The sequence below is a fragment of the Cucumis melo genome, chromosome 2 (assembly GCF_025177605.1).
Source record: "Cucumis melo cultivar AY chromosome 2, USDA_Cmelo_AY_1.0, whole genome shotgun sequence".
In the NCBI taxonomy this organism is placed as follows: domain Eukaryota; kingdom Viridiplantae; phylum Streptophyta; class Magnoliopsida; order Cucurbitales; family Cucurbitaceae; genus Cucumis; species Cucumis melo.
Window position 1 is genome coordinate 9,789,115 of NC_066858.1, and position 26,311 is coordinate 9,815,425.

Sequence of the window (26,311 nt, forward strand, 5' to 3'; positions counted from 1 at the left end):
ACTTGACGCTTGTAGTTTAGAAATACTTGACGCTTTTAATTAAAACTGTTAAGTAAAATAAAAAAGCGTCAAAAATAATGAAAAAGCTAAAAAATGCATACTTTTTCAATTTTTTTCTCAACACTTGACATGTTAAAATTGTCAAGTATTGTTTTATTCGTTTGACATTTTTTAAATGTCATGAATTACCTATTTTTTCCCTATTTTCTCTAAAATAATATTTTCTTTATCTTTTTGCCAAAATTTCTTTCCAACCTCTCTCCATTCCCACAATTTTCTTTCCTTTCTTCTTCCTTTCTCCACAAAATTTCCAAATCCTATTCTCTTAACTGCGTATCCTAGTGCCCACCGCCGCACGTTGGCAACTCCAACTCCCTCCACCGCTGTAAGTTCATGACTCCGCCCCAGTCGATGTGACTCGATCGTAAGTTCTCTTCCTTACACGAGTTTACCTTTCTTTTCTTCTTCCCCACGATCTGTTCACTATCAATCGTGCTCTAGTTTCCACCGTCGACTGACGGCTACGAACCATGTCGAACCACAAACCACGCTAACGACTAGCAACTACGAACCACGCCTACCGCCCTAATATTTGAGCTCAATTATTTGATTAAACCGTTCCACGTTTGCTTTTCAAGGACAATCAATCATGGCTGGCCCTCCCTAATTCTTTTGTACTAATTTATTTATTGCCTCTCACCTACCCCCATGACGACTTACCTATCTCCTCTTCACCATCCTTCTCATTCCTTTCTTTCAATTTCTCTCTATTGGGATCTCAGTCACATTCTCAACGCTGCCCAATTGCTAGATTTCTGACGCACACCAAAGAAAAATAGAGTTTAGGGGTAAATTCTAAACTAAATCTATCACACCCATGTTTTATTTCCTATTCTTTGATGAGTTTTAGTTTCCTTCTTTGGCTTATATGCTCGAAAAATGGGGTTTAATGAAATGAAACTTTTAGTACATGCTTTTGGAGTTTGTCCTAAACCAACTGAGAGATGGAAGCTGTGTAATAAAAAAATGCAAGGGAGAGAAGATCACCAGCTTGAGTATAAGAGGAAAAGTTGCTTTTCATGGACAAAGGTCGTCGAAAAGAAGTGGGTCAGCATATATATAGCTAGAAATTCATTTTATAATATTGCTTCTTTACTGCTAAATGAACTTTTACATGTTTAATTGTGCTTATTTCAAAGGTTATGCAATCAAAATTAAAAGAATATGTATTATTTTATAGTTTATCAATAGCACATTTTGTAATGACTAATGTTGGTTTGTTTGGTCTGAGAACTAAACATGTATAAGTTATATAGTATTGCTTCAATTCAATTAAGGTTAAGAGAACTATTGTTTAAAATCTAAACCTTGCTACTCAATGTGATAAGAAATTTCTGATGGATTTATTATCTATATTTGTATGTTACTAATCTTTTTAACATGTTATCCTTTGATGACCCATTCGATAATAGTTCAACAGTAGTTTCCACAGATGATAGCATATGGGATGGATTCCAGTGTATGATTTTAACTTTTCCTTGCATGAGCATTTTCAAATATTTTAGAAGTTTTTAGATTTATGTTCAATGTTATAGCGGCTGAAGAAGCATCGTCAGCAGAGAAATTTGGAACAGCAAAACTAGCTGAAGCCACTACCCAATCCACTTCTGTAATGCAAAGATAAAGCTTTCAGTTTCATCTTCTTTAGTTCCTGAAAAACCTACAAGATATGTTGAATGAATCTTTTTGGAAAGGTAAATTGTAAATTAATATCATTATCAATAAGTTTAAAATTTAAAATTGACTATAAATAAGTTTCAACTGTATTGGAACAAGTTACACGTTCATCCCTTTGTGTTATTCTATCTTCTACTGCTTTTGTTTTGTAGGGCTTTTGGTGTTTATTCCACACAATTGGGTTTACACAATTTGGTTCTTATATTTATTTATTCTACTCCATTTTGGGTATTTTCTTATGTGTATATATATATACATATTGGACGCATTACAGGTGCGATACAAAAGAGAAGCTAAGTAGGAGTTTCTTCCATGTTGAAGCATTGCTTAGCATTTCTTGTGCGGTTTAATCGAATTAATTTTCTGTGATCGAATTCATGTAAGACTTCTACGACTGTCATTTGCATTAATGAAGTCTTACATAATATTATGTGTACTCATGTTGGATGGCTTGTTTAAAATGAAATTTTTTAGATCTGTAAAATAAAAGTTACCTAATTGAAAAGTTTGTGTGTGGAGATTTATAGTAGTTGCTACTAGGCCCAATATGAATGTATTGTAAAAGTTAGAATTGTAAGTTGATTAGACGTCCATTGACCAGTTGTAGTGTTTGACATTTCTATGTTCGAGTGTATACTAAATCAATAACATATTTCTTAAGTTTTTATTTCAATTTGGCATCCTTTATTCATCTTTTAGTTTTACATTAGCTTATTTTAAAAAGTTCATTTGCATGCTTTATTAGTTTTTATCCCATTTTCTATTATTTACTCATGCCTATGCCCGACTTGATCTGAAGATCTTGATTTTAGGTTTTGGCAATTGTTGTTTTGATTGCTCTTTCTCTTGTTTTAGAATGTTTGGTCATCCATTTGAGTAGTGTCATAATACTTTGAAGCCATTTATTGAGTTCAATGGTAATGAATTTGTTGCTTTAGACATGTTTCCCTCCTATAATTTGTTGGTTTGTATCTTATAATTTTTTGTTATGCACATACTTTTGGTCCAAGACTTGTAGAAATTTTTTGTTGTGCACAATAGTTGTGCACAAATAGACTTGTAGGTTTATTTATATATTATTTTGCATTCATGATCATAGTTGCACATTATAGTGAGCATATATACGTATTTTCTTAATGAAGAGATAATACATGCTTGAAGAACTAACTTCATACATTGAGATGACTTAATTCTTGATTTCTTATGTAGTCTAATGTTGAAACCCTTGCTCTTTTTTACATGCAGGAAAACACTTATTAAGGGCATGTTATGAAAGAATCCAGAGCATAGATCAAACGTTAGCTTTTCCACATATTTACATTTTACAGACTTTGAGATTTTTCATGTTAGGCATAAAGCTAGGTAAAACAATTTCTTCACATGGTAGAAGTTTGGGCTATTGTAATTAAGTATGTAATGACCAACTATATGTATGGTTCAATGATATATGCAATTTGTTAAATTATTAGTTCTTTGACGAAAAGTTTGTGTTGATTCAATTGTTCAATTAATATGCGCAGTTTAGCAACTTTGTGTAATCTCACAGGCTCTACTTATATGTGTGCAAATGGACTTTAAAACAGATGTCCAGTATAATTATACGAATATTTCAAATTGTACAATTTTTTATTTGAAAGAAAAAATCTTGACATGGAAAATGTGTTAAGAATTGTTTATTCTTGACGCTTAAAAATTGTCAAAAGAAAAAACTTCCTTATTCTTGACATCGGATTACTTGACGCATAAAAACTGTCAAGTATAATTATATACTTGACGCTTCTTACGTGTTAAGTATACTTATACTTGACGCTTAAAAACTGTAAAGTAAACCTCTCTTATTCTTGACACTGGATTACTTGACACATAGAAAAGCATCAAGTAAACCAATACTTGACAGGTAGAAAACGTCAAGTAAATCCAGTTTTGTAGTAGTGAAACGATTGTGTGGTGCATATCACACGATCGTTTAGTAAACTCTAAACGGTCCTATTGATACATGTAAACGATCTCTTAACTAAATCTAAAGGATCATGTTATTAAATCTCCATGATCTTTGTAGTCATTCACCAACTCCAATGTCATACATGTATTAGAATGAATGAAGAAAATCACACATTATTATTAATTGTTCAAACTTTTCTTGCAAGTCCTACTATTATGCCATTTACGATTATAGTTTGAACATCTTGATGAACTATTAAAATCACATACAACTGGAATTCTTTGTTTTCTTGACCTTCCAGCTTGACGTTTCAAGACTGGAGGTAATGTTTTCATGACAACACCTTCTACTCTCCAATCTAAATGAGTTTCAGTAGGTTCAATACAACCACTTTATGTTGCTGATAGCGTTTCTCTATAATAAAACTCAGATACATAAGAATAGGTATCTAAATTAAGTATTTGTAGAATAGCAAGCGCATGCAAAATGGAATTTCTTCAGCATCTCATACTCGACAGCTACAACATCTCATGTGTTAACTTTATAATGAACTGTTGATTTCCATCCATTACTTTATATTCAATCATATTAATTGAATCAACATAATACATAAGAAAAATAAAGGAAAATTAAAAAAAAAAAAAAAAAGAATAAACATGCACAAATAGACATAGATAGACAAAGATATCCATTTATCTCTATCTATCTAATACAGGCACAGATAGATTTCAATCTCTGTATATATCATATAGATACCGATAGCAATCTATCTATGTTTATCTTAGATAGGCATAGATAAAATGCTATCATTTTCTATCAGATAGACAAAGATGTTCGAGATACAAACATAAAAGAAAACATTTCTTACCAATAATATTCTTGACTTTTTCATGTTTCAAACACAACACGTTTTCAGCCCAAGAAGTCAAATGACTCTTCATTGCAAAAGTAACTTTACTTCGTTCATAAAACAACTTTTGTAATACATCTTTAATTGAACTAAGCATGGTAGCCACATATAGTTCTCTAAGATCTTTAAACATTGAATTTACACTTCCTGCACAATTTGATATCATCATTCTGTACCTTCATTTTCGTGAATATGCTCGAGATGACTTCTTAAAACCAATACTAATAAGATAATCTTTGATATTTGGACTAACTGACTCCATACACATCATGTGCTCCTCAATTTCATTAACAGTGTAGACAAATGCACAACTAAAGAAATATTTATCATGTAGTGGATCCTTAAAATGGAGTTTTAAATTACTTAAAAGATGTATTGTGCACACACAATACTCGTCATCATAAAACACTCTTAAAACTCCTTTAGCGATGCTAAGATGCCTATTAGGAACAATGATTAAATTAGCTCGCTCTGAAAAATTACCTCGTATCTTCTAAAAAATCCATGTCCATGATGCATCATTTTCAGAAGCTACAATGGCAAAAGCAAGAGGGAGAATTTGATTGTTACCATATTGTGATGAGGCTGTTAATAAGATGCCACCAAACTTACACTTAAAAAACGTCTCATTAATAGAAATGATAGGTTTACAATATTTCCACTCCTCAATTGATGCACCAAAAGCCAAAAGCAAAACTTTAAATGATTGTTATCACCCATTTCTAAAGCATTGCATGTACCTATAATAACAGATAGACTGTGATAGATGCTAATATTTACCTACCTAGATAGACTGTGATATTTGTCTATCTAGATAGAATGTGATTTTTGTTTATCCTCATCTATCTGCAAATGAATTTAAATTTGATATGGTACTAGGAATGGAATTTCAGGCCTTTTTAGCCTTAGATTCAAACGTTAAACTAGGTCAAATAAAAGGGGAAGTGGGCCAGACAGAGGAAGATGATAACCCTAGAATGGGTGCCTTAAAATTCCAGTTGTCTCTTCAGAAGAATGTGGGGGAGACAAGTACACCAATGGGAAGGGGTCTATTGTATGTTGACATCGGGATCAACCAGAAACCGTCAAAGAGCACTATGGTTGATTTCGGTGTAACTCATAATTTTATAACAGAGGCTGAAGCTAGGTGATTAAATGTCTATTGGGAGATGGATACAAGGAGAATGAAAGTCATGAATTTTGCTGTCATACCTATCATCGAACTAGTGAAACGAACAATGATAAAGTTGGGAGGATGGAACAGCCTTGTAGATTTTTGTTGTAAAGATGGATGACTTTGATGTGGTACTAGGAATGAAATTTCTACTTGAACATCAGGTGATACCAATGCCTTTAGTCAAATGTCTAGTGATCACTAGGTTTGCCCCCACCGTTGTATAGACTGACATTCACTAACAATTGAAGAAAGGTCTCACTCAACACGAACTAACGTTTATGGCCATCCCACTTGATTTGTTGGAAATCTCGAGGGAGACAGTCCCTAAGGACATTCTGTGTGTCCTAAAGAAGTATCCTGATGTGATGCCTAACAACTCGTCCAAGTCTTTACCACCACAAAGGATGATTGATTATGAGATTGAGTTACTGCTAGGGACAAAACTGCATGCGAAAAATGCTTATCATATGACGCCACTGAAGTTAGTTGGACTTTGGAAACAATTAAATGAGTTATTGAGTGCAGGATTATTAGGCCTGCAAAAGCACTGTATGAGGCCCCAATCATTTTCTAGAAGAAGAAGGATGAGAGTTTACAGTTGTGTATCGACTATCGTGCCTTGAGCAAGCTAACAATTCGTAACAAATATTTGCTTCCCATAATCACTAACCTGTTTGACCGCTTCCATGGGGTGAAGTTTTTTTCAAAGCTAGACCTATCGTTGGGATATTATCAAGTAAGAATTGCAGAGGGAGATGAGCCTAAGACAACCTGTATCATAAGATATGAAGCGTTTGAGTTCCTCGTAATGCCATTTGGTCTTACCAACGCCCTTACAACTTTTTGTACACTAATGAACCAGGTCTTGCATGAATATCTTGACAAGTTTATCATGGTCTACCTAGACGATATAGTGGTCTATAGCTCAACCATAGAGGAACAAAAGAACCACCTTCAAAGGATTTTTCAAAAATTGAAGGAAAACCAACTATATGTTAAGAGAGAAAAATGCTCATTTGGGCAAGAACGAATAAAGTTTTTGGGCCATGTGATAAATTGTGCGCGAATTGGGATGAAAGAAGGAAAGATTACTGTGATACGTGATTGGGCAGTACCAAAATCAGTCATGAAATTACGTTCCTTCTTCGGATTAGCTAATTATTACAAGCGATTCGTGGAAGGATTCTCCAAAAGAGAAAGTCCGCTGATTGAGTTACTGAAAAAGGACATTTAAAAGGGGTTGGACCCTCGAATGTCATGCTACCTTCGATGGTCTGAAGCAGGCCATGATAGAGGGGCTAGTTCATGGGATCGCTGATGTGACTAAACCTTTCGAGGTTGAGATTTATGCGTCTGATTATGCATTGGACAATGTTCTCCTACAAAATAGACACCCGATCGCATACGAAAGTCAAAAGCTAAATGCAGTTAAAAAAGGTATACCATGTCTGAAAAAGAATTGCTTGCAATGGTACATTGCCTGAAGGGTTGAAGACAATATTTACTAGGTTCGACATTTGTTGTGAAGAAGGACAATAGTACTACCTACCACTTCTTTACTCAACCAAAGTTAACTTCGAAGCAAGCAAGGTGGCAAGAATTTCTGGTCGAGTTTGATTTCGAATTTGAACATAAAAAGGGATCGAGCAACCGGGATGCTGATGCCTTGAGCTAGAAATATGAACTTGCGGCCATGTGCATGTTAGCTCACCTTCAAACGAGTAAGATTGATGGGTTAGTTCGAAATGTCTTTAATGAGTTCTTGCAAAAAGATCCCGTCACTTAGAACGTCATGAATTTAGCTAAGGCGGGTAAAACGGGTAAGTTTTGGGTTGAAGATAACTTATTAGTAATAAGCGGTAATCGAATGTAGTCCCTAGAGCAAGGGACCTAAGGAAGAAATTGTTACATGAGTGTCACGATACTCTATGGGTTGGCCATCCTGGATGGCATAGGACGTACGTTTTGCTGAAAAATGGCTACTTTTGGCCACACAGAAGAGATGATGTCATGCACTATACAAATTGATAACAAATTAAAATTGAGAAAGCGAAGGTTGTTGAACTTCTCAAACTCTGCCATTTCCAACAAGGCATCAGTATGCAGTGTTTCTATGGATTTCATTACCCATCTTCCCAAGGTAGGCAACTTTGAGACCATCATAGTCATCATTGATCAGTATTCAAAATATGCCACCTTCATTCCCACTATCGAGCTGTGTTCAACCAAATTGATGGTCCAGTTGTTCTGCAGCCATGTTGTTAAGTTATGGGAGTCTCGGCAAGTATAATGAGCAATATGGATGGTAGATTCATTGGCTCTTTCTAGACATAGTTATTTACCTTTTTGGGGACGAGTCAAAACATATCCTCAAGCTACCATCGCAGACCGACAGTCAAATTAAGCGATTTAACTGTATGCTTGAATAATATTTGCATCATTTTGTAAACGCAAGGCAAAAGAATTGGGTTCAGCTATTGGATGTAGCTCAATTCTGTTTCAATGCTCAGACAAGTTCTTCTATCGGGAGAAGTCCGTTTGAGATTGTTTGTTGCAGGCAACCTGTATTGGCGCACCTTGTTGATCTTTCCTATGTAAGAAAGAACCCCCAAGCCCACAACTTTACGATGGAGTGGAAACAGACGACAAATATCGTCCAAGCGTACCTAGAGAAGGACTCGAGGTGGATAAAGAAAGACAGATAAGAAGCAACACCCACTTGAGCTTCGAGTGGAAGACTAGGTCCTCATTAAACTACGACTAGAGCATATCAGATTTTGAGGACGCAAAGACCAGTGCCTCATCAGAAAATACAAAAAACTAATGAAAGTGCTAAAAAGGGTAAGGAATACATCTTAAAGAGTAGCGTTACTGACATGGATGAAAATCCATCCAGTTATGTATGTGAGTAACCTAAAACTTTGTCATCAAGATCTTGAAGACATGCAACGGAATGTCGTAGGTTGCCCAATCATTGACCTTAGTCAGAAAGAAGACAAAGATGTTGAAGAAATCTTGGCTAAGCGAGTAAGAAAGGGCAGAAGACCCACAAGAAGGATCCACGAGTATCTGGTAAAGTGGAAGAACCTTTTTGTAGAAGAAACTAGTTGGGAACGTGTCGAAAATCTAGAAATCTGGATGCAGAAAATAGAAGAATTCAAGCTTCGCCGGTCAACAGGGACGTTAAACTATTTAAATGGGGGAGAATATCACGAACATGCTTGTCCAGGACGTTGTTTGCCTATGGCTGAATGTCTAAATACCCCCAAAACATCTTGTCTTTATTTTTATGTCGCTGACCTAGGGTGTGACATTTCGACATTTTCATATGCAAACTGCCAAGGCTAAAAATATTCAAAATGTACTATAGGGGAGACATAATAGTTGAATCCCCGACCAAGCCTTGTAGCACTCTTTACAAGCTAAGCTTTTCTCTGCAATTGATAGCCTTCAATGCTTTCAATTATGATGTTCTCAAAGATTTCCTTTATTTCTCACACTAGAAGAATTTTGCCTTTAATGTCGGTTTAAAACCGACATTAAAGGCCTTTGATGTCACATGGCAACCGACATCTTTGTGAGCGTTATTAAAGACCTTTAATGTCGGTTTAAAAACGACATTAAAGGACTCTTTAATGTCGGGTTAAAAACGACACTTTGATGGTGTTATTGAAACACTTTAATGTCGGTTGGTCTTTAATGTCGGTTTAAAAACGACATTAAAGGTCTCTTTAATGTCGGTTTGTCAGTTTTCAACCGACATCTTTGATAGTGTTATTGAAGCCCTTTAATGTCGGTTGAACTTTGATGTCGGTTTAAAACCGACATTAAAGCCTAGTTTTTGGATTCATTTTTACAAATTTATTTTTATTTAATTGTCACATTATTGTCCTATAGACCGACATTGGATCAATGTAGATAAATATGTTTTTCACACGCCAACAAATTCATATTATGTTAGAAACTATAATATTTGTCTTTTACATTTGAATACACAAAATAAAATCTTAATATTATGTTTATATATACATTCTACAATAGTACATGAAAAAAGATTCTAATACAAGAATTAAATAATTAAAAATCCTAAATGCCTTCTCAATCTTCAATTTTCAACGGTCGCTTGGCAATCTCTGCACAATCGCTTAGCTTTCAACCCGATATGACTTCAATTATCTACAAACAATGTCCAAATAAACCATTTATATAGAATAACAAAGCTGTTTGAAGTACTAAAATTGCAGAGAAGGATGAAAAGTTTTTAAGATTTTATATCCACACTCCAATCCACATAACTCTCTTTCCTAAATCTCTTCAATCTATTATTAGAAATATTCCAAATAAAAAAGTCTACCTCAGCCATCAGGCTTTCCTAAATCTCTTCAATCTATTATTAGAAATATTCCATAGATGCAATCATATACAATCCTTTTCCCAAATAAAAAAAAAAACATTTTATGATAAAAAAGTTTTAGCTCTTCTTCTTACATTTCTAATGATAAAAAAGTTGCTCGAAGCCAAATGAATTGAAATAAAAGCAATAAATAAGCGTGAGAGGAGAGCCAAATGAATTGAAAGATTCATGTCCGATTCAAGAAGGCATCATCCAAGTATGTTGGGTAAGGATTCCACAGTCAAGGTTTCACATAGTAAATAAATAAAAAGAAAGAGAAACATGAAGCAAGTTGCATTGAGAGAACCTGTTATTGAACTAAGAACATTGATGCAGTTAACAAGCCGATCACAAAGATTATCTAAAAGGATTGTTCCCCAATCGCTGAAATAGCATACAGAAACATAGGCATGAGTACTGTAAACTATGGTGAAGCTAAAAATGCAACCCATTACAAAATTAGAAATGGACATAGCATAACATGATAACCTTTTAAAGTTGAGTTCATGAAATCCTGAGGCAAGAATTATCTGTCGAACAAAATATAAAGAATAAGTTTATTACTATTAATAATATAATCACTTGACAATGGTAATTGCACAATATCAAGCCAAGAATACCGTATCAAGATGTGTGTCAACCATTAGACGTACTAATGGAGCAGTAATATGTTCCAAGTACGATATAGACTTAAAAGAGCAGCTGCTTCAACATTCTTGGCTATTTATGGCTGGGTAAGAGCAGCAAAAGACATAATTATTCCCTGCGAACAAAGATAAAAGATGACACCATAGCAAAAATATACGATTTCAGATTAACAATCTTGTAAAAGACATATGAGACCTGTGAGTGTCCAACAATATAAATTTTCCTGTTTGTCAAGGAATTTATATAGTTAATCATTTCTGCAAGATCGTACAGGGCCAACTCTTCCCAACTCCAATTCTAAAATTCCTACAATCATAATATACTAGAGTCAAACGACATAAATAGGAACTAAACAGACCTTATGACTTATGACTTTTATTTCTAGTATACCTTTAGCTCTTCTTCTTACATTTCTAATGATAAAAACCTTATGACTCTCATTTATTAGTTGCTCACTTTAAAAGACTTTGTCTACTATATTGTAGCCTGCACCATAAAATTGTTAAGAAATGTCCTAGAAACTAAACATACTGCATACATACTTAAATTAATCAACATAGCACCATACTTGATAAATCAAAAGTAAAGCATAAAAAAGAGTTTTCCGAACTATGAAAAATCAAGCATTTAGCAACAAATATTTTCCAATTTAGAGATTTGTATAAAGAACCCATCTGAAATCCATATTCATTCGCCAAATAAAGTCACAAATTAGCCAACATCACTCAATCTCCATTCGCCAAATAAAGTCACAAAAAAACATACCAGTAAAATTAATGTACCTGATTTTTTCTCAACTATATTGTATCTACAAGACAAGAAACAAAATCAAAAAGAGTTCGCACTCGAGCAGCCACATCTGTAGAAATAAGAAAATAAACTTGTTGTTTTCTGAAAAGTTCCAAGGCCTATACATAACAAAATCAAATAATTGTTAAGTGACTTGCTTTTTGTTTTTCTTTTTTTTCTTTCATTCTCTCTTGGAATAAAATTTTAAACCAACAAGAAACGCATCAAATTTTAAACAAAAAAACTAATCTAAATCATAATTTACAAATCTCAAAATACCACTAAACAAACTCATGTTTAATGTACATCGGCATATGAATTAAATACCCATTAACCCCCCAATAATACCCACAAAGCTCTTTCTTTTAATACATGAAACATCATAAGAAAATGCAAAAAGAAAAGAAAAAAAAAGTAATGGGATGACCAATGAATACCATTTGCATATGATAAGGTAGTGAAAGGTAATGGAGAAATATCTGGGATTTTTTTTAAAGTGGGATGACAATGAAAACTCAAGCTCAACATCGACCATTCCAAAGCAACTCTCACAAATGGACAACACAAAAACAAACAAAGAATCAGACCGACCCACACTTTTTAACTACCAACTGCTTAAAGAGAAAAAAACCAACTTGGGTCCCCTTCCATTTTGCCTTCTTCTGCTGCAACTTTCCTTAATTTCTGGGCACAAATTACTCTTCTTTTTATTCCTACAAAAGTCACAAAAAAACATATCGCGGTAATGGGTTTTCAATGAGAAACACACCTTCATTTTACATTCATCTTGTGGCTACCATAGTCCTTCTCCACCTAAATTTGCCTACAACTCAATAAAGCCAGGAGAAAAAATATTAAGGGGGTGATTTGATGTGGGAAAATGAAAGTCAGAGAGAGAGAAAAGAGAGAGGAAAAGACAGTTTCCCTTTTCAAAACTCCCCACCCCAACTAAAGAAACTCTAAACCAGAATTCACAAAACTAGAGAAACCACACAAAATACTAAAAAGAAAAACTTATAACTTATATAAGAACCTCTAACCATTCTAGCTATAAATTAAATTTACTCGATCTTAGAAGTATTATTGAAGACATTTTGAAACTTACATAAGTGTTGAGCTGCCGGATGAAGCTTGAGAAGTTGTTATTTGTTGATAAAGCCGGTGAGGTCCCAATTGCATTTGTTGTTCGTTTACCCAATAGCTCGATAAGCGATTTTTAAAAGATTTTTAAATTGCAGAAAAATGACAACAAGAGCCCTTGGATATTCAGAATATTTTAGCACGTAAGGAGATAATAAATACCCAAGAAGCAAAAAAAAAAAAAAAAAAGAAACAAAAAAGAAAAAATAAAATAAGTTCTTTTAAGAGACAACCCAGGGTATGAGGGCCCATCGATTCAAAATATTTCAGGTACAGATATCCCATAAATTTCCATATGGTTAAATACTATAAGATTTTCCATTTGAAATATTGTCAAATGTTGGGTGTTGAATTAAACATTCAAGGGGGAAACTGAAGAAACAAAACACAGAAAGGGAAAAGGAAACAAACAACACAAATGAATCTCAGACTGCATCAGAACTTGCAGGAACCATCCACAACCATGGAAACAAATAATGGGGCAGTACCTTCATATCCAAACAATCCTAGCTTATCATGTACAAGCTAGGCTAGAAAGCAAATATTATTGAACAGTAAAATATTCTCAACACTTCAATGAAAAACTTTAAACTCTTTGGACTATTACATGTTACGATGCTCCTTGGGAATTGAAGGTAAGATTTCTTTCATAGTCCCCACGCATTACAAGGGTCTTAACACTTCAATGTGTATCCAACGACACTGCATCACAATAAATACCATCAAACTTCTGAACACAGCTCATATCGAATCAAGATTCCATGACTTTTACTTCTGTTAGCTGAGAAACGACTTTTAAGGTTGCATAGACCAGTGCAATCTTCTCTTAGGCTGCCATCTACCCCAAACTCAGCCTCCCAAAGTTTCCATGGTCTCTTGAGAGTACCATCAACAAGTTCTCCAAGTTCTTCATTGCCAAACACATCACAAGGTATGCAACCCACCAACCAACCATGGTTGCCATCTAGCTCACAAGGAAAACCTCCGCTCCCAACACCTTCATATAGACCTCAGGCAAACTCATCTGCTATGCAACAAAGGTCACATATCCCTCAACAACAGAACCATCCCTTAACTCCAGTTTCTCAGCAGCAGCAAATTTCATCAGCTCCTCAACAACAACCTGCACAATCACATCAGCCGCAGGAGCATTTTGCACAACAATTTCAACCATCAAGGAGCTCGCAAGGCTTACCACATCAACAACAGGCTGCAAGAGCTCAGGGGCGAGCAAACCCTAAGGCTTCTCCTCTTCCACCTGCACAAACTAATAATGCACAGGCATCGGCCCCAAGCAGAGCTATAACTGCAGAAATGGAAGAACCCTGTAGTAGAATTCTCAGCAAAAGAAGTATTGGCAAATTGGTTAACCAAATCGATCCATCTGAGAGATTGGATCCTGAAGTGGAAGATATACTCGTTGATCTGGCAGAAGAGTTTGTTGAGTCAATTACAACATTCGGTTGCTCATTAGCGAAGCATCGCAAATCTACTACATTGGAAGCAAAAGACATCCTTCTACATCTTGAAAAAAATTGGAATCTAACACTTCCTGGGTTTGGTAGTGACGAGATTAAGATATTCAGAAAACCGCTTACAAATGATACTCACAGAGAACGTCTTGCAGCAGTAAAAAATCTATTGTGGCAAGCGAGATGGCAAGTACCAGAAGTTCTGCTGGACAGGCCGCTGGAAATACCAAAAGCAGTCTAACAAAAACACCTGCAGTTTAGCATCTCCCAGAGTTCTGAATTTGGAGTCTAGAAGGTATGTAAATGTGTCTATCACAAAAAGAGTAACTAAAAAGAAGCGATAGTGAAGATGGAAGTTCGACATGGGCTGTGTCGGTGGTTGCGGTGGTCAAGTAGTTCAAGTAAGTGGTAGAGCCGGTCGGAAAGTGATGAGATTGAGCAGCTATCGAAGAAGATAGGGAAGAAAGTGATCGAGATTGAGAAGGGTGAAAGAAATTTGAGAAAGATGAAAAATAGTGTGGGGGAGGGTTTGAGAAAAGAGTAAAGTAAGAGAGAGAAAGTTGAATTTTTACAAAATTAAAAAATAAAAATAAAATAAAAATGGGCTTTAATGTCTGTTCTAAAAAAGCAGGGTGTTTAATGTCGGTTTTAAACCGACATTAAAGCTCTATCTTTAATGTCGGTTTAAAACCGACATTAAACATCCGCCTTTTGAAAAACGACATTAAAGCCCATTTTTCATTTTTTTCACCCGACATTAAAGACTAGATTTCTTCTAGTGTCACGTTTCAAAAAACAATTTTCCCAAGAATGTGAAGGGAGATTACATCATACTGCAAGTTTGTTCGTGATTTACAGATTTTATACAGTAGACTTATTGACAAAGTAGAACAAGTGCCGCACAATCGTGTTTGGAAGGCTACGATTGTGACAATGTACAGCCATTTAGTTCATCCTAATTAAACGGAGAACATTGTTCTAAAATTTAAGTAAGAGATGCTTAGATGTAAATTCTTTTAAATGTGAAATTAGTTAAAGTTAATCATTACTCAATTGTTTCTTAGCAAAAGGGCCTAAACACTTACTGATTTGTATTCTCTAATAAGTTCAAACTCACACACACACACATATATATGGTACTCGATCCCTTCATGTATATATATCATAGCTTAATCAAGAGATTATTTACCTTGTAATTAGAAAGTTTGAAAGTATACGAATATATATAGATCAAACTTGGCTACAGAACTTGAGACACATTAAATTATGTTCTGCCCTATTTTTGGATTCTTCTCATATAGTAATGAAAGTGAAATTCGCGAACGCCTCTTAAATAGAAAGCAGAAGATAAATTGCTATTAAAAGAATTTTCAAGGAAAACCCAACTAAGATTCATAGAACTTGTCGGCTTCCCACCGTCCTGATGTAAAGTTTGAGTGAGATAAAATTTAATTAGGCAGGTTATCTAAAATATTTCAAAGAATATTATATCTCAAGTGATGCCGTATTTCAATTTCGATGTGTGCAATCGTCCAAACGTAGGCAATCAAGTTATAATATAGCAAAATGACTTATAAAGATCGAGTATCGTCTTCAAAGATCAATTAAGGAATTTTGTTTAGCTATTTTAGAATTGTACTGACTTTAGCAAAGGAAACAAAATAAATGTCTTACAATTGTGAAAACAAAAGGAAATTGACAAACAAATATTCAGAGAAAAAGATATTCTAAGGTTTTGATTTCATTACAAACTTCAGCTGGGTTACTTTAATCAATCCATGGGATTAACTTTAACACTATGTTTAAATCTAGAAACTAAGAATGTGTTTGGATTGCATTTTTAAGTGATTCAATTAAAAAAAATTATATTGTTTTGACCCAAATTGCAACCACCCAAAATTAAACACTTAAAACCATCTCTTAGGAAAATGACACTTAAAATTGATTGTAATTATCACATGTACCATATTCCAAATTTTAGAAAACTTTTATTAATTATCTTAAGTTAATTGGGTGATAACTCGAAGATTTGAGTTAAAATTGAATATTTTTTACTCAAGATAATTCATGTTAAAATTTACGAAACTTTAAAACAACTGATTTATTGGAGAAGATTTGATTAGTTAAAATAATTGAAATTTTGAGTTAATTTGGGATTTTGAAAGAAAAATTGGTTTCGGTGGAATTGGAATTAATTAAGTATATATAAATATGAGTGTGTATATTTAATTAAGAATCTGGATATATTTTTGGTGGAATGTGATATTAATTATTTTGTTTTGTATAAATAATTAATATGAAAAATTAAAAGGGAAATTTTCATAAATATAAGAAACCGGCAAAATATTTATGGCCTGTGTAACAAAATGAAAAAGTCCGTAAAGGTGACCATTCTTTAAAAATATTCCAGGTTTGCATTGCCTTTTCATCGTCTTTCTTCTCTTCCTCTTCTGCGTTTTTTTTTATGTCAATTGTCTTTCTTCTCTTCCTCTTTTTTTTTTCAAATTGTTATTTGGTTGCTCAAGATCGTGTAATAAATATAAAAGATTTAAAAAAAAACATCGTTTAGATTTGAGTAATCAAATTTAAACGTCCGTGTACCAAAAATAGACAAATCTAAACGATCGTATACCAAAAAAATCTTGAAGAAATTGTTTATGTCAAATCTAAATGATCGTGTAACAAAATCCAAACGATTGTGTATCAAAGAGTCTTTGATTTGGCTACCCAAATCTAAACAGTCAAATCTACACAATCATGTACCAAAATCTAAACGATTGTTTAACCAGATCAAAAAGATCAAATCAAAACGATCATGTACCAAACAATGGCCAAATCTAAATGATTGTGTACCAAATATATAACGTGCGTTGTTAATTGGCCTTTTTTGGTATTTTTCATTTTGGGCATGTGGATTTTTTTTCGTTTTTGAAATTGTTCTATACAATGTTAATATTTTGCCGCTTTGTTATATTTTTTAAAATACTCAAAAATAATGTTAATTATATTATGGAATATAATTAAAACATTGTTTGAAAATAAGATAATTAATGAGAAGAGAGATGATTGATTTGATTGGATCGAAAAATTGAAGGATTTAGTTAGAAGAGGGAATAATAGTTTAAATAAATATAATAGTTTATTATACATTTTGATGGGAAATAATAATAATAATAAATAAATAAATTTTATTGTTATCGTTATCGTTATTGTTATTGTTATTGTGTTATTGTTATTGTTATTGTTATTGTTATTATTAATGGTTATAAATATCTAGGGTTTCGTGTAATTAACGAAAAAAAAAAAAGAAAAATGAAAGGTTCTTCATCTTCTTTCTTAAGAAACCTAGGTGTTGCCCTTCATTGTGCAACCTTGTCCAGCTGCAGTCGTCCTTGTCGCTTAGCTCCTATGCTCGCGTCATCGGTTTGTCGCTACCATCTGTCATCACCACTCACCATATCACATCTCACCCCAAAGGTCACTCCTTGCAACCAGATGAGGGTGTGCCGCCTAGATATCCATTACGTATCTCTTCGCGAGATGACGCTCTGAACACCTAGTATGCAGAACAACTTTTACTCTTGTCTCTTTCACAAAGCTCTTCCATTAAGCCTTAGTTTCTGTGGCGAAAAACAACTCTTCAACTTAACCTTGTTAACCAGCTCTTATTACTTAGGTCAATAATTTGCAGCAATAAGTACATAAAGATATAAGCAGCGGATTAATAAATTAAACTTTCTCTCTTTTTTAACTTAACACTTTTACAACGTTCGCAATGTACAAAATATAATCCTTATAGACTTTGCTTTTCATAGATAAATCCTAGTCTAATCTCCACGTCGTCCTTCTTCTTCCAACTAAGGGACTTCTCTTCGCACGACGTTCATGAGTATAAAATCTCTTTTCTTTCTTTGCTACTTCAATTGCTTCTTTAAGGCTAGGCATCTAGAGGTGTAAAGTTCTCATTCCCTTCTTCACCTTGGTCGCCCAGTAACCCCAACTTAGAAGACAACCTTCAGGGCTTCCTTTTTTTGACTCAGTTCTTCGACTCTTTTACTCTCTAGACTTGGCCTCACCAGCCTAGGTGTGCACTCGCCTTCCCGCTAAACTAAGTTTTAGGTGTTAAGGAGCAATGCTCTTACCAACCAACTCCTTAAACGCATAATGAAATGTCATGGCTAGCACGCCACGCAAGACTACAAAGGAACTTTGCCTTCTTTCTTTAACTAGGCTACAACGTCTGAGATCAATCCTTTGCTTTGCTTCAACGCCTAACAAAATGAAGAGAGGAAAACTTAAAACGTAAAGTCAAATGGACTTAGTGAGTGTTGAGTTTGAGAAAACCTTTATGGAGAAAACACAATGGAATCAATAATAATAAGGTCAAACCACCTCGTATAAACCTTATATAGCCTTAGGCCACAAACAAATCAATCATCAATACAACAACGCCACAAGCACCTCGCGCTTAAATCCTCTCTCAATTCATGTTCATCACTAAGACCTGTGATTCTCCCCTCGCCTAACCCTGGATTCACTCTCAACCAGCATCATGCGAATAACCTGAGATTTCCACCAATGTCTTGTCACATTCAATCTTTCTCAAACCTGGGATTATTCCCTTGCTGAGATCTAGGATTCACAATCAACCAGCATCATTCAAGTTACCTGGGATTTCCACCAGCGTCTTACTATAGATCTCACCTTCTTACATCATTCCATGATGACAATCGAAGGGTTAGCTTCCTAGCTTACTTTCCTTACACCAAATCACAATAGCAACAATATCATGTAATAAGCATCAATGACATAATACTTTCATGTTAATCAACAATGGAATACATCATTCACATATCACGCCTACAAACGCAACAACAACTATTGGACATTCCTTGAGACGCACACCTTATCTCCTTGCGAAGCCAAACTCTTTAATCGCACGACCCTCCTATCTTCTGGGGAAGAAACAGACTTTTACTTCTCTCAACAAGTTGTCAATTCAACTTGACAAGACACTTACTTCCGCACCTCACTTTCTTAGGCATATTCACTTCCTTCGCATTACTATGATAAACATCTAACTCTTAGCGTTCATCGTATGCTTATTCTTTGTTAACAACTCTTATCACGTTGCTTGCCTTCTTGCAATGGAGCTTAGGCTTAAGCATTTCTTTTCGTGTCATCTTTCTCCTTTCGCATCTTTTTCTCACGAGATGTTTCATACTTATCTGGAAAAAACTTCTCTCTCCAAATCAGAGCCTCGCATACCGAGCTTAGTTTGGTGAGTTTTGGTAGGTGTTTTTGGTCTTTTTAGATGGGCTTTGAAATACCAATTAAGGTTCTAAAGTTGAGTTTATTTTTTGAATTAATTTACGCTTTTCTTATTGAAGTCAATGGAGACTTCTTTTTATCTAATTTGTAGACCTCCCTCCAAATTGGAAATTAGTTTTCGACCTCCATTGACTAAGCAAATTGGAGACTTAAAGTTGGATTGTAATTGATAATTTTATTGGATTTGAAAATTATTTTGCAACTAAGGGTTAAAACTCTAAAAGCTTAAGGTAAGTTATTCTTCTAGTAGATAAACTTGAGTTGGACACTCAAAATTAAATAATTATCTTTTTGTAGTTATGGTACCATATAGGCATGCTATTATATAATTGATAATGCTATTGAATACTAAAGCCTATTAATTGTTGAATGCAACAGTAACCGTTAACTCTCTTGACATGCTTGTGTACACATTATGTTCTATATTTCTTCTGAACCACTACTTATGCCATGATTTGTGTTCTCTCTGGTTCACTATCTACGCCATGTTATTTGTACATTATGTCTATATTTGAGCAAGTTAGCAGTTCACCAAAAGGCCACAATAAGGGATTACTTATTGAGTATTTTTATACCCATCCTTTCTTATTGGTAAGTCAAGAACAAACCGGTGAATAACGAGTGGGACCTATGATTATGTCATTTGAAATTAAAGGACTGCTTCCACTTATATTTATTTTCAAATTATTTTAAATGTTTTGATAAGATACTTGATGTTAGGATTATTTATTTATCCCTTTTTTTTATTTTTTTGTTTTCTTTTGTGTCATCAATCTTATTTCAAAATAAAAATTTCTACTTTAATAGTAAAAAAATTTCAATTTTAATTTTACAAATTTTGAAGTAACAACTTTATTTAGAGATATTGACAGTTGGGTCGTTACAGATATGACCATTGTCGATCGTTACAGATATGATTATCGTCAGTAACCATCTCGAGTGAACCTTTAGCCACTGTTTTTCATGTGACCGCTGACATCCAATTTTTAGCTACCATTTTCTCTACATCTGCTCTTGGCCAACCTCTAGAGACTGCTTCTCGACAACTATTGTCGGCCCAACTTCGGGTGACCATTTTCTAGCAACTATCGCATGCTAACCACTGACCATCGTCAATCGTAACTAGCAAACATTCGGTCCCCAATTTTTTTGCTACAGTTTTCCATCGATAGTTGGCTGTTAACTTTCGTCTACTGTTTTTCTAGCAATTGCAGTCAGCCAACTTTGGACAATCACTTTCTGACAAGCATCACCAACCAACTTCTTATGAACATTTTTGGATGTCTGCCATGTTCCAACTTTGGACAACAAATTTTCAGCGACCACCGTTGACAACCTATTGTCATCGTTTTTTGACGACCCCATTTCGAAAACAGTGCACTTTCAACAAAAAAAAAATGTATGTGTTTTAGTCACCATCATCTGCACCATCAATGTCAACAGTTGTTGGCCAACCTCTACTCACCATTTTTATTTTGCTACAGTTTATTGAAACTTTACATAAGAAATTATGATTATGATCTTTAATTATTATATTATTTTTTTCGCAAAATAAAATCTAACATTAGAAAGTAATCCATTAAATACTAACTACGATCAGGACTGAATTTTTCTCTTTCTGTTAGATGGGAATTTTGAAATATAAAACCACACTGAACAATTAATAACTCAAATAAGAATTTGGTACGATCGAGGAATGAATTTTGGTCCAATAAAATAAAGTCAAAAATCAAGATAAAATAATATAAGATAGTACAAGATTTTATCCTAATAATTTAGGGTGAGTAAATTCATATCTCTAATAGAACTATGATAAATTCCAGCTCAAATCCCTATGAAAACATTATTTTGTGAACTTCTTTTTTTTTTTTTTTTTTGGAAAAATTTCAAATAAATATACAATATTTCAATTATATTGGTATATCTTTGAGAATGGCAGGCGAATAAAAGTCATGCAATAACATTGTAAGTAGAAAGAATGTCATATTTGTAAGAAATTTATACCTCTTTTGATATTGTGTATTTTGCACGTCTCAATTTTATTGCATATTCATTAACTCTAATTTCACTATAAACTCAACATTTCTTTGATTTATAATTTCTTTAAAATGGCTATACCCAAAAAGAAGAAAAAAAAGAAGAAAGAAAGAAAGAAAGAAAGAAAGAAAGAAAAGTTAGTTTCCAACAAATTGGGAAATGTGGTTGAAAAAAGGTAGGAGATTAGGTCAACAAAAAGGAAGACCCTTCTTGATATTCAAGAGAGTCATGAGACAGTTACCTTTCGACTTTCTTCAATTAAAAAAAAGCCAAAATATCACTTAAAGTTCAGATTCAAACTAAAGAATTGAAAATTTTAAATGCCAAATTCCAATTTCAACTTGCCAAACTACTAAAAGTTGATTAATAGTGTTGAAATTGGCAAACCAAATTCCTTCATGAGAAGATAGATATGGCGCAAATACCGGGGATTGATCGTAGAATAAAGCTACCACTTCTAGGCCTTATATATAATTATTATAAAAATAAAAATAAAAAAACTTAGATGTAATCATATATTCATATAAATAAAATTTGACACCAGTGGTTTCAAAATATTCGTCACTTACGATAATGAGATAGTTGCAAATATAGCAATTAGTTTCAAAATATTTGCAGATTTACCAACATTTTAAAAAATTGTAAATATAGCAAAATCTGTCAAAGTCTATCATTGATAAACCATGTTAAAAGTATCGGTCTATAACTAATAGTCATTAAAGTCTATCGGTGATAAAAGTTTATCACTTTTTATTAATAAAGTCTATCAATGATAGATCATATTAAAGCTTTTTAAAAATATTACTATATACGTAATTATTCGGGTAATTTACATAAATGTAACAGAATCCTAGAATATTTACGACCCGTATAATAAAATAAAATCCTATAAAACTGGCCATTTTTTTAAAATATTCCAAGTTTTTCCTTACCACTTTTGAATTTCGCACGGCTTCGATTTCTTCCTTCTTCCTTTCCATCTTTTTTACAGCGACGGTACCGACGATGTTTTCCTTCTCTTCTTCTTCTGCAATTTTTCTTTTATAACTTTTTAAATCATGATTATTTTTCTACAATTATTATTATTCTTTTCGCGTGGCTTCGATTTCTTCATTCTTCCTTTTCTTCTTCTTCCCAGCGGCCGTCATCGGCATTGTTCTTCTTCTCTTCTTCTTTTGCAATTTTTCTTTTATATTTTTTTTAAAATCATGATCATTGTTCTACAATTATTATTATTCTTTTTCATTATACTTTTGCTATTATTATCTTTGTTTTCAATCAATCATCAATCTTGTATTTTTTTCAACTACCTGATCGTTTACGATAGGACTTTCCAGAATCATTTTTCACAAACTACATAATAGTGTATCATAGATTACACCATCATGTATCATAATCTACATGATTGTTTACTGGGCTTTTCAAAACTATCGTTTATCATAAACTACCTGATCATGTATCATGAACTACACAATTGTGTATCATAAACGACATACGATCGTATATCATCATTTACACAATCGTTTACTAGGACTTTTTTCAAAACCAATATCGTTTATCATGAACTAACAATCGTGTATCATGAACTACATGATCGTATATCATTTTCTACACGATCATGTATCATGATCGTTTAGAAGAATGAAAAACAGTGAGATAATTAAATCTTCAGTTAATACTAAAGCTAATAACTTGTGTAATAACTAGAGGGACCGCATAAGAGAATAACACAAGAAAATTTGTTAACCCAGTTCGGCCAATATTACCTACATCTAGGGAGTTGCGTACAGCCTTGATGATTAATCTTTATTAATATTCACTTGAGTCAATATACATCAATACGGCATACAAGACTCTGTTCAATTATATGACTTAATAACATGTGTCTTGACATCAGACTCCAGGCTCCCCCTAAACACATGAGAGAATATCTTTGACAACGTCTTTTAATCCCTTTAAAGATCTTAGTAATCACACAAATCACTGTCTCATCTGTTACTCATCGATTATTGCAACTTAGATCAACATGTCGATCTCATAGACATAAGATCATAATACCTTTAGAATCCGGTAGCTTCTTCATACGACCTCTGACGTGAACAATCTTCTCCAACTTGTGTTTTTTAGTTTTTCGTCACCCGCAGAAACACTCCGTAACAACCTATTTATACATATATATTATATATTATATGTATAAATCTTCTTTTCTTTTGAAGATAAATAACAAGATTCCTAAAATAGTGGAAAATCTTTTATCCTTTGAATATCTCATCCTTTAATTAATTCATTAATCAAAGATATATAATTAAATATATTCCCAAAAATATTTTAGACAAAATCTTCAACAAACTCCCCATTTTTATCCAAAAGGACTTTCTTTTCTGGTTCAACACAAAACTTCCACACATGACAAGACCACAAGCTTTAGCACTTAATAACTCTGATTCATTCATTTAAAAAAAAACTTCTCATAACAGAGAACAGAAGATTTAATTAATTACATTTTAGATTATTTCAACAAACCCAACCCAACAAAAGCACACTCCCCCTTTGAACCAAAAAAAATATATCAATCAGTAGTTGATTCTCTACGACTAGTAGATGGAGTAAAGGTCTTCAAGTGTCGAATGAGAGCATCAATTTCCAACCGTTGTTCAGACAACAGATTGATGAAGTTAGTTAAAGCACGAGATTTAGCAATCAGAGCATTAACAATGCAGGCAACTAACTCACGATCAACAAAGAAACCTTCAGCAGACTCATCCTAGTCCCTAGTGTCGAAAACGTGCGGGCCACAAGATGGATGCACATCATGATCAATATCAGACACATGACTACCCTGAAAGAGTCTGTAGCTAAGGGATAAAGTTTTAGGGTCAGGTCCAGGAGTATCAGCTGCAATGAGCACAGCTCCATTAAGGTGTAGTAACAGATTTGAGAAGAGTCGAGGAAGAGCAATGGGAATCTTAACCCCAAATGAATCAACATATCGTAACAGCTGATTGTAAATGAATGCACCCGTATTCAGCTTATTATCGTTGCAGATTCGATACAGAAATATTCCTAAGGCAGCAGATACACTAGAGGCATGAGAGGAAGGGAACCAATTAGCAATGCCAATCTTATGCAAAATGGCATATTTGATGCTAAGAGCGACTGCAGGAATTCTATTTACAGGCCAAGTGGACAACGTCCCACCAGATAAGACAGAAGCCAGAACATCAGTGGAAGGAGATGACGGAGAATAGTCAACATCAATAACATTCTCTAAAAACCCGTTAATCACAATAGGAGAAATCACAAATTTGAACCCCCGAATATGAACCGTCTGATAATCTAGGCTACTTTGATCATTAAAATCATTAGGCAAATTAATTATAAACTCCCTAATAAGCTGAGGATAAAATGGACCGACATTCGAAATAGTTTTTATTAAACCAGCCCTTTCAATAAAGTCCATAATACTCATGCAGAATTGATGTTTGTCAGAAACATTTACCTCATCTGCTATCCTTCGCTGCACCACAAACTTCCAACGCTGGACACTCTTCATGATGAAAAGATATTCCATCAATGGGGACAGAAGGAACATTTGGAGGAATCTTCTTCCTGTCAGTTTTGGTAGTTATATTACGCCTTTTTTGTTGAGCTTTCTTTTCTGCTGGCTTAGATGCAGCGGGTATATCAGCAGAAGCAGGAGGAACAGCTAGATTGTTATCATCATTCAGAGGAACTTCTGCAGTGTCGATATCAGGGTGTTGAGGTGCAACAGAAATATCACCAGAAATATCACCAACTTGGCGATCATTTAGATGACGCATAGGTGCAGCAGAAATGTCACCAGGAACAGCATCAAGAACAGATTTATGAGCATCAACCGAAGTAAATAGAGGTGGCGATGTAAGAGGGGAACAAGCTAACGGCCCCGGTTAAACATTAGATGCAGGGGGAATACCAGGAGTAGGAATAAGTACTCATTCAGTAGAAGAACTTTTATGTGAATGAATAGAACTAGGGGGATCAATAGGAAGTTTATTTGAAACATCTAGAATCAAGGTCTTCTTCAAAAATCGAGCTAGAGGTACATCGTCCTGGTCATCTGAATCCATATCTGACACAGTAGTCGTAGGAACTCGAGGGCATGTGCGACAGAAGCAGCAGAAACAGAAGACTCACACACCACAAGCATAGACTCAGGCAACACTGATTCATGCAACTTACTTGAGGCCTCTTCCTGTGATTTTTCAGATGGAAGTCGATACGGTCTTCATGGCGGAGTACTCTTGAACCTTCATCCTCTCACCTTCACTTGTCGTACAGGAGGCGACGAAATTGTAACCTCAGGTGCATCTTCATATGGCTGCGTCATGTAGGAACCCTTGCGAGTATTAACCATAGTGAACAATGACCAAAATGAACTGTTGTAACAACGGGGATAAAGGGACGAACAAGTCAATGGCCGTTTAAATAATAACTAGTTAAGACCCCCATTATGTCAGGGAAGACTCTCCATATGCCGAAAAGATAGCCATTAAATCCTCAAGCGGCACTGACATCCCTAATGATTTAGAACGTGTAAACATGCACCGTCTTAATAGCTGGTCATGGAGTTAAATGCGACAAACTCCTAAACCAGTGCGTAAATACTCAAACTTATTTGCATCTAGAGGCTTAGTGAATATATCAGCTAATTATAAGTTCGAACGAATATGATCAAGTCTAATAACTTTATTTT

At 34.2% G+C, this 26,311-nt stretch overlaps 1 protein-coding gene and 2 long non-coding RNA genes across 7 annotated transcripts; 2 read left to right on the top strand and 1 right to left on the bottom strand.

Moving 5' to 3' along the window:
* Positions 1 to 203: 203 nt before the first annotated feature.
* On the top strand, positions 204 to 3,220 carry LOC103487204 (uncharacterized). 4 transcript variants are annotated; one of them, XR_007819109.1, is made up of 5 exons: positions 206 to 1,103; positions 1,473 to 1,519; positions 1,596 to 1,754; positions 2,012 to 2,116; positions 2,983 to 3,220. It is a non-coding gene; the product is annotated as an uncharacterized LOC103487204 (long non-coding RNA). The 4 variants fall into 4 exon arrangements; XR_007819108.1 differs by having other exon boundaries at positions 204 to 1,103; positions 1,473 to 1,754; positions 1,890 to 2,116; XR_007819107.1 differs by having other exon boundaries at positions 205 to 1,103; positions 1,473 to 1,754.
* A 6,473-nt stretch (positions 3,221 to 9,693) lies between these two features.
* On the bottom strand, positions 9,694 to 12,848 carry LOC103487205 (uncharacterized). Of its 2 annotated transcripts, XR_007819111.1 has the most exons (8): positions 12,702 to 12,848; positions 12,366 to 12,419; positions 11,590 to 11,666; positions 11,003 to 11,293; positions 10,780 to 10,922; positions 10,649 to 10,689; positions 10,467 to 10,543; positions 9,694 to 9,942 (listed from the first exon to the last, which is right to left on the bottom strand). It is a non-coding gene; the product is annotated as an uncharacterized LOC103487205 (long non-coding RNA). The 2 variants fall into 2 exon arrangements; XR_007819110.1 differs by having other exon boundaries at positions 11,003 to 11,666.
* A 495-nt stretch (positions 12,849 to 13,343) lies between these two features.
* Positions 13,344 to 14,524, top strand: LOC103504427 (transcription initiation factor TFIID subunit 12-like). The gene is given in 3 exon segments (XM_051081750.1): positions 13,344 to 13,371; positions 13,518 to 14,363; positions 14,366 to 14,524. Coding segments are annotated over 3 exon segments (978 nt in total). The 3' UTR covers positions 14,470 to 14,524.
* The last annotated feature ends 11,787 nt before the right edge of the window (positions 14,525 to 26,311 follow it).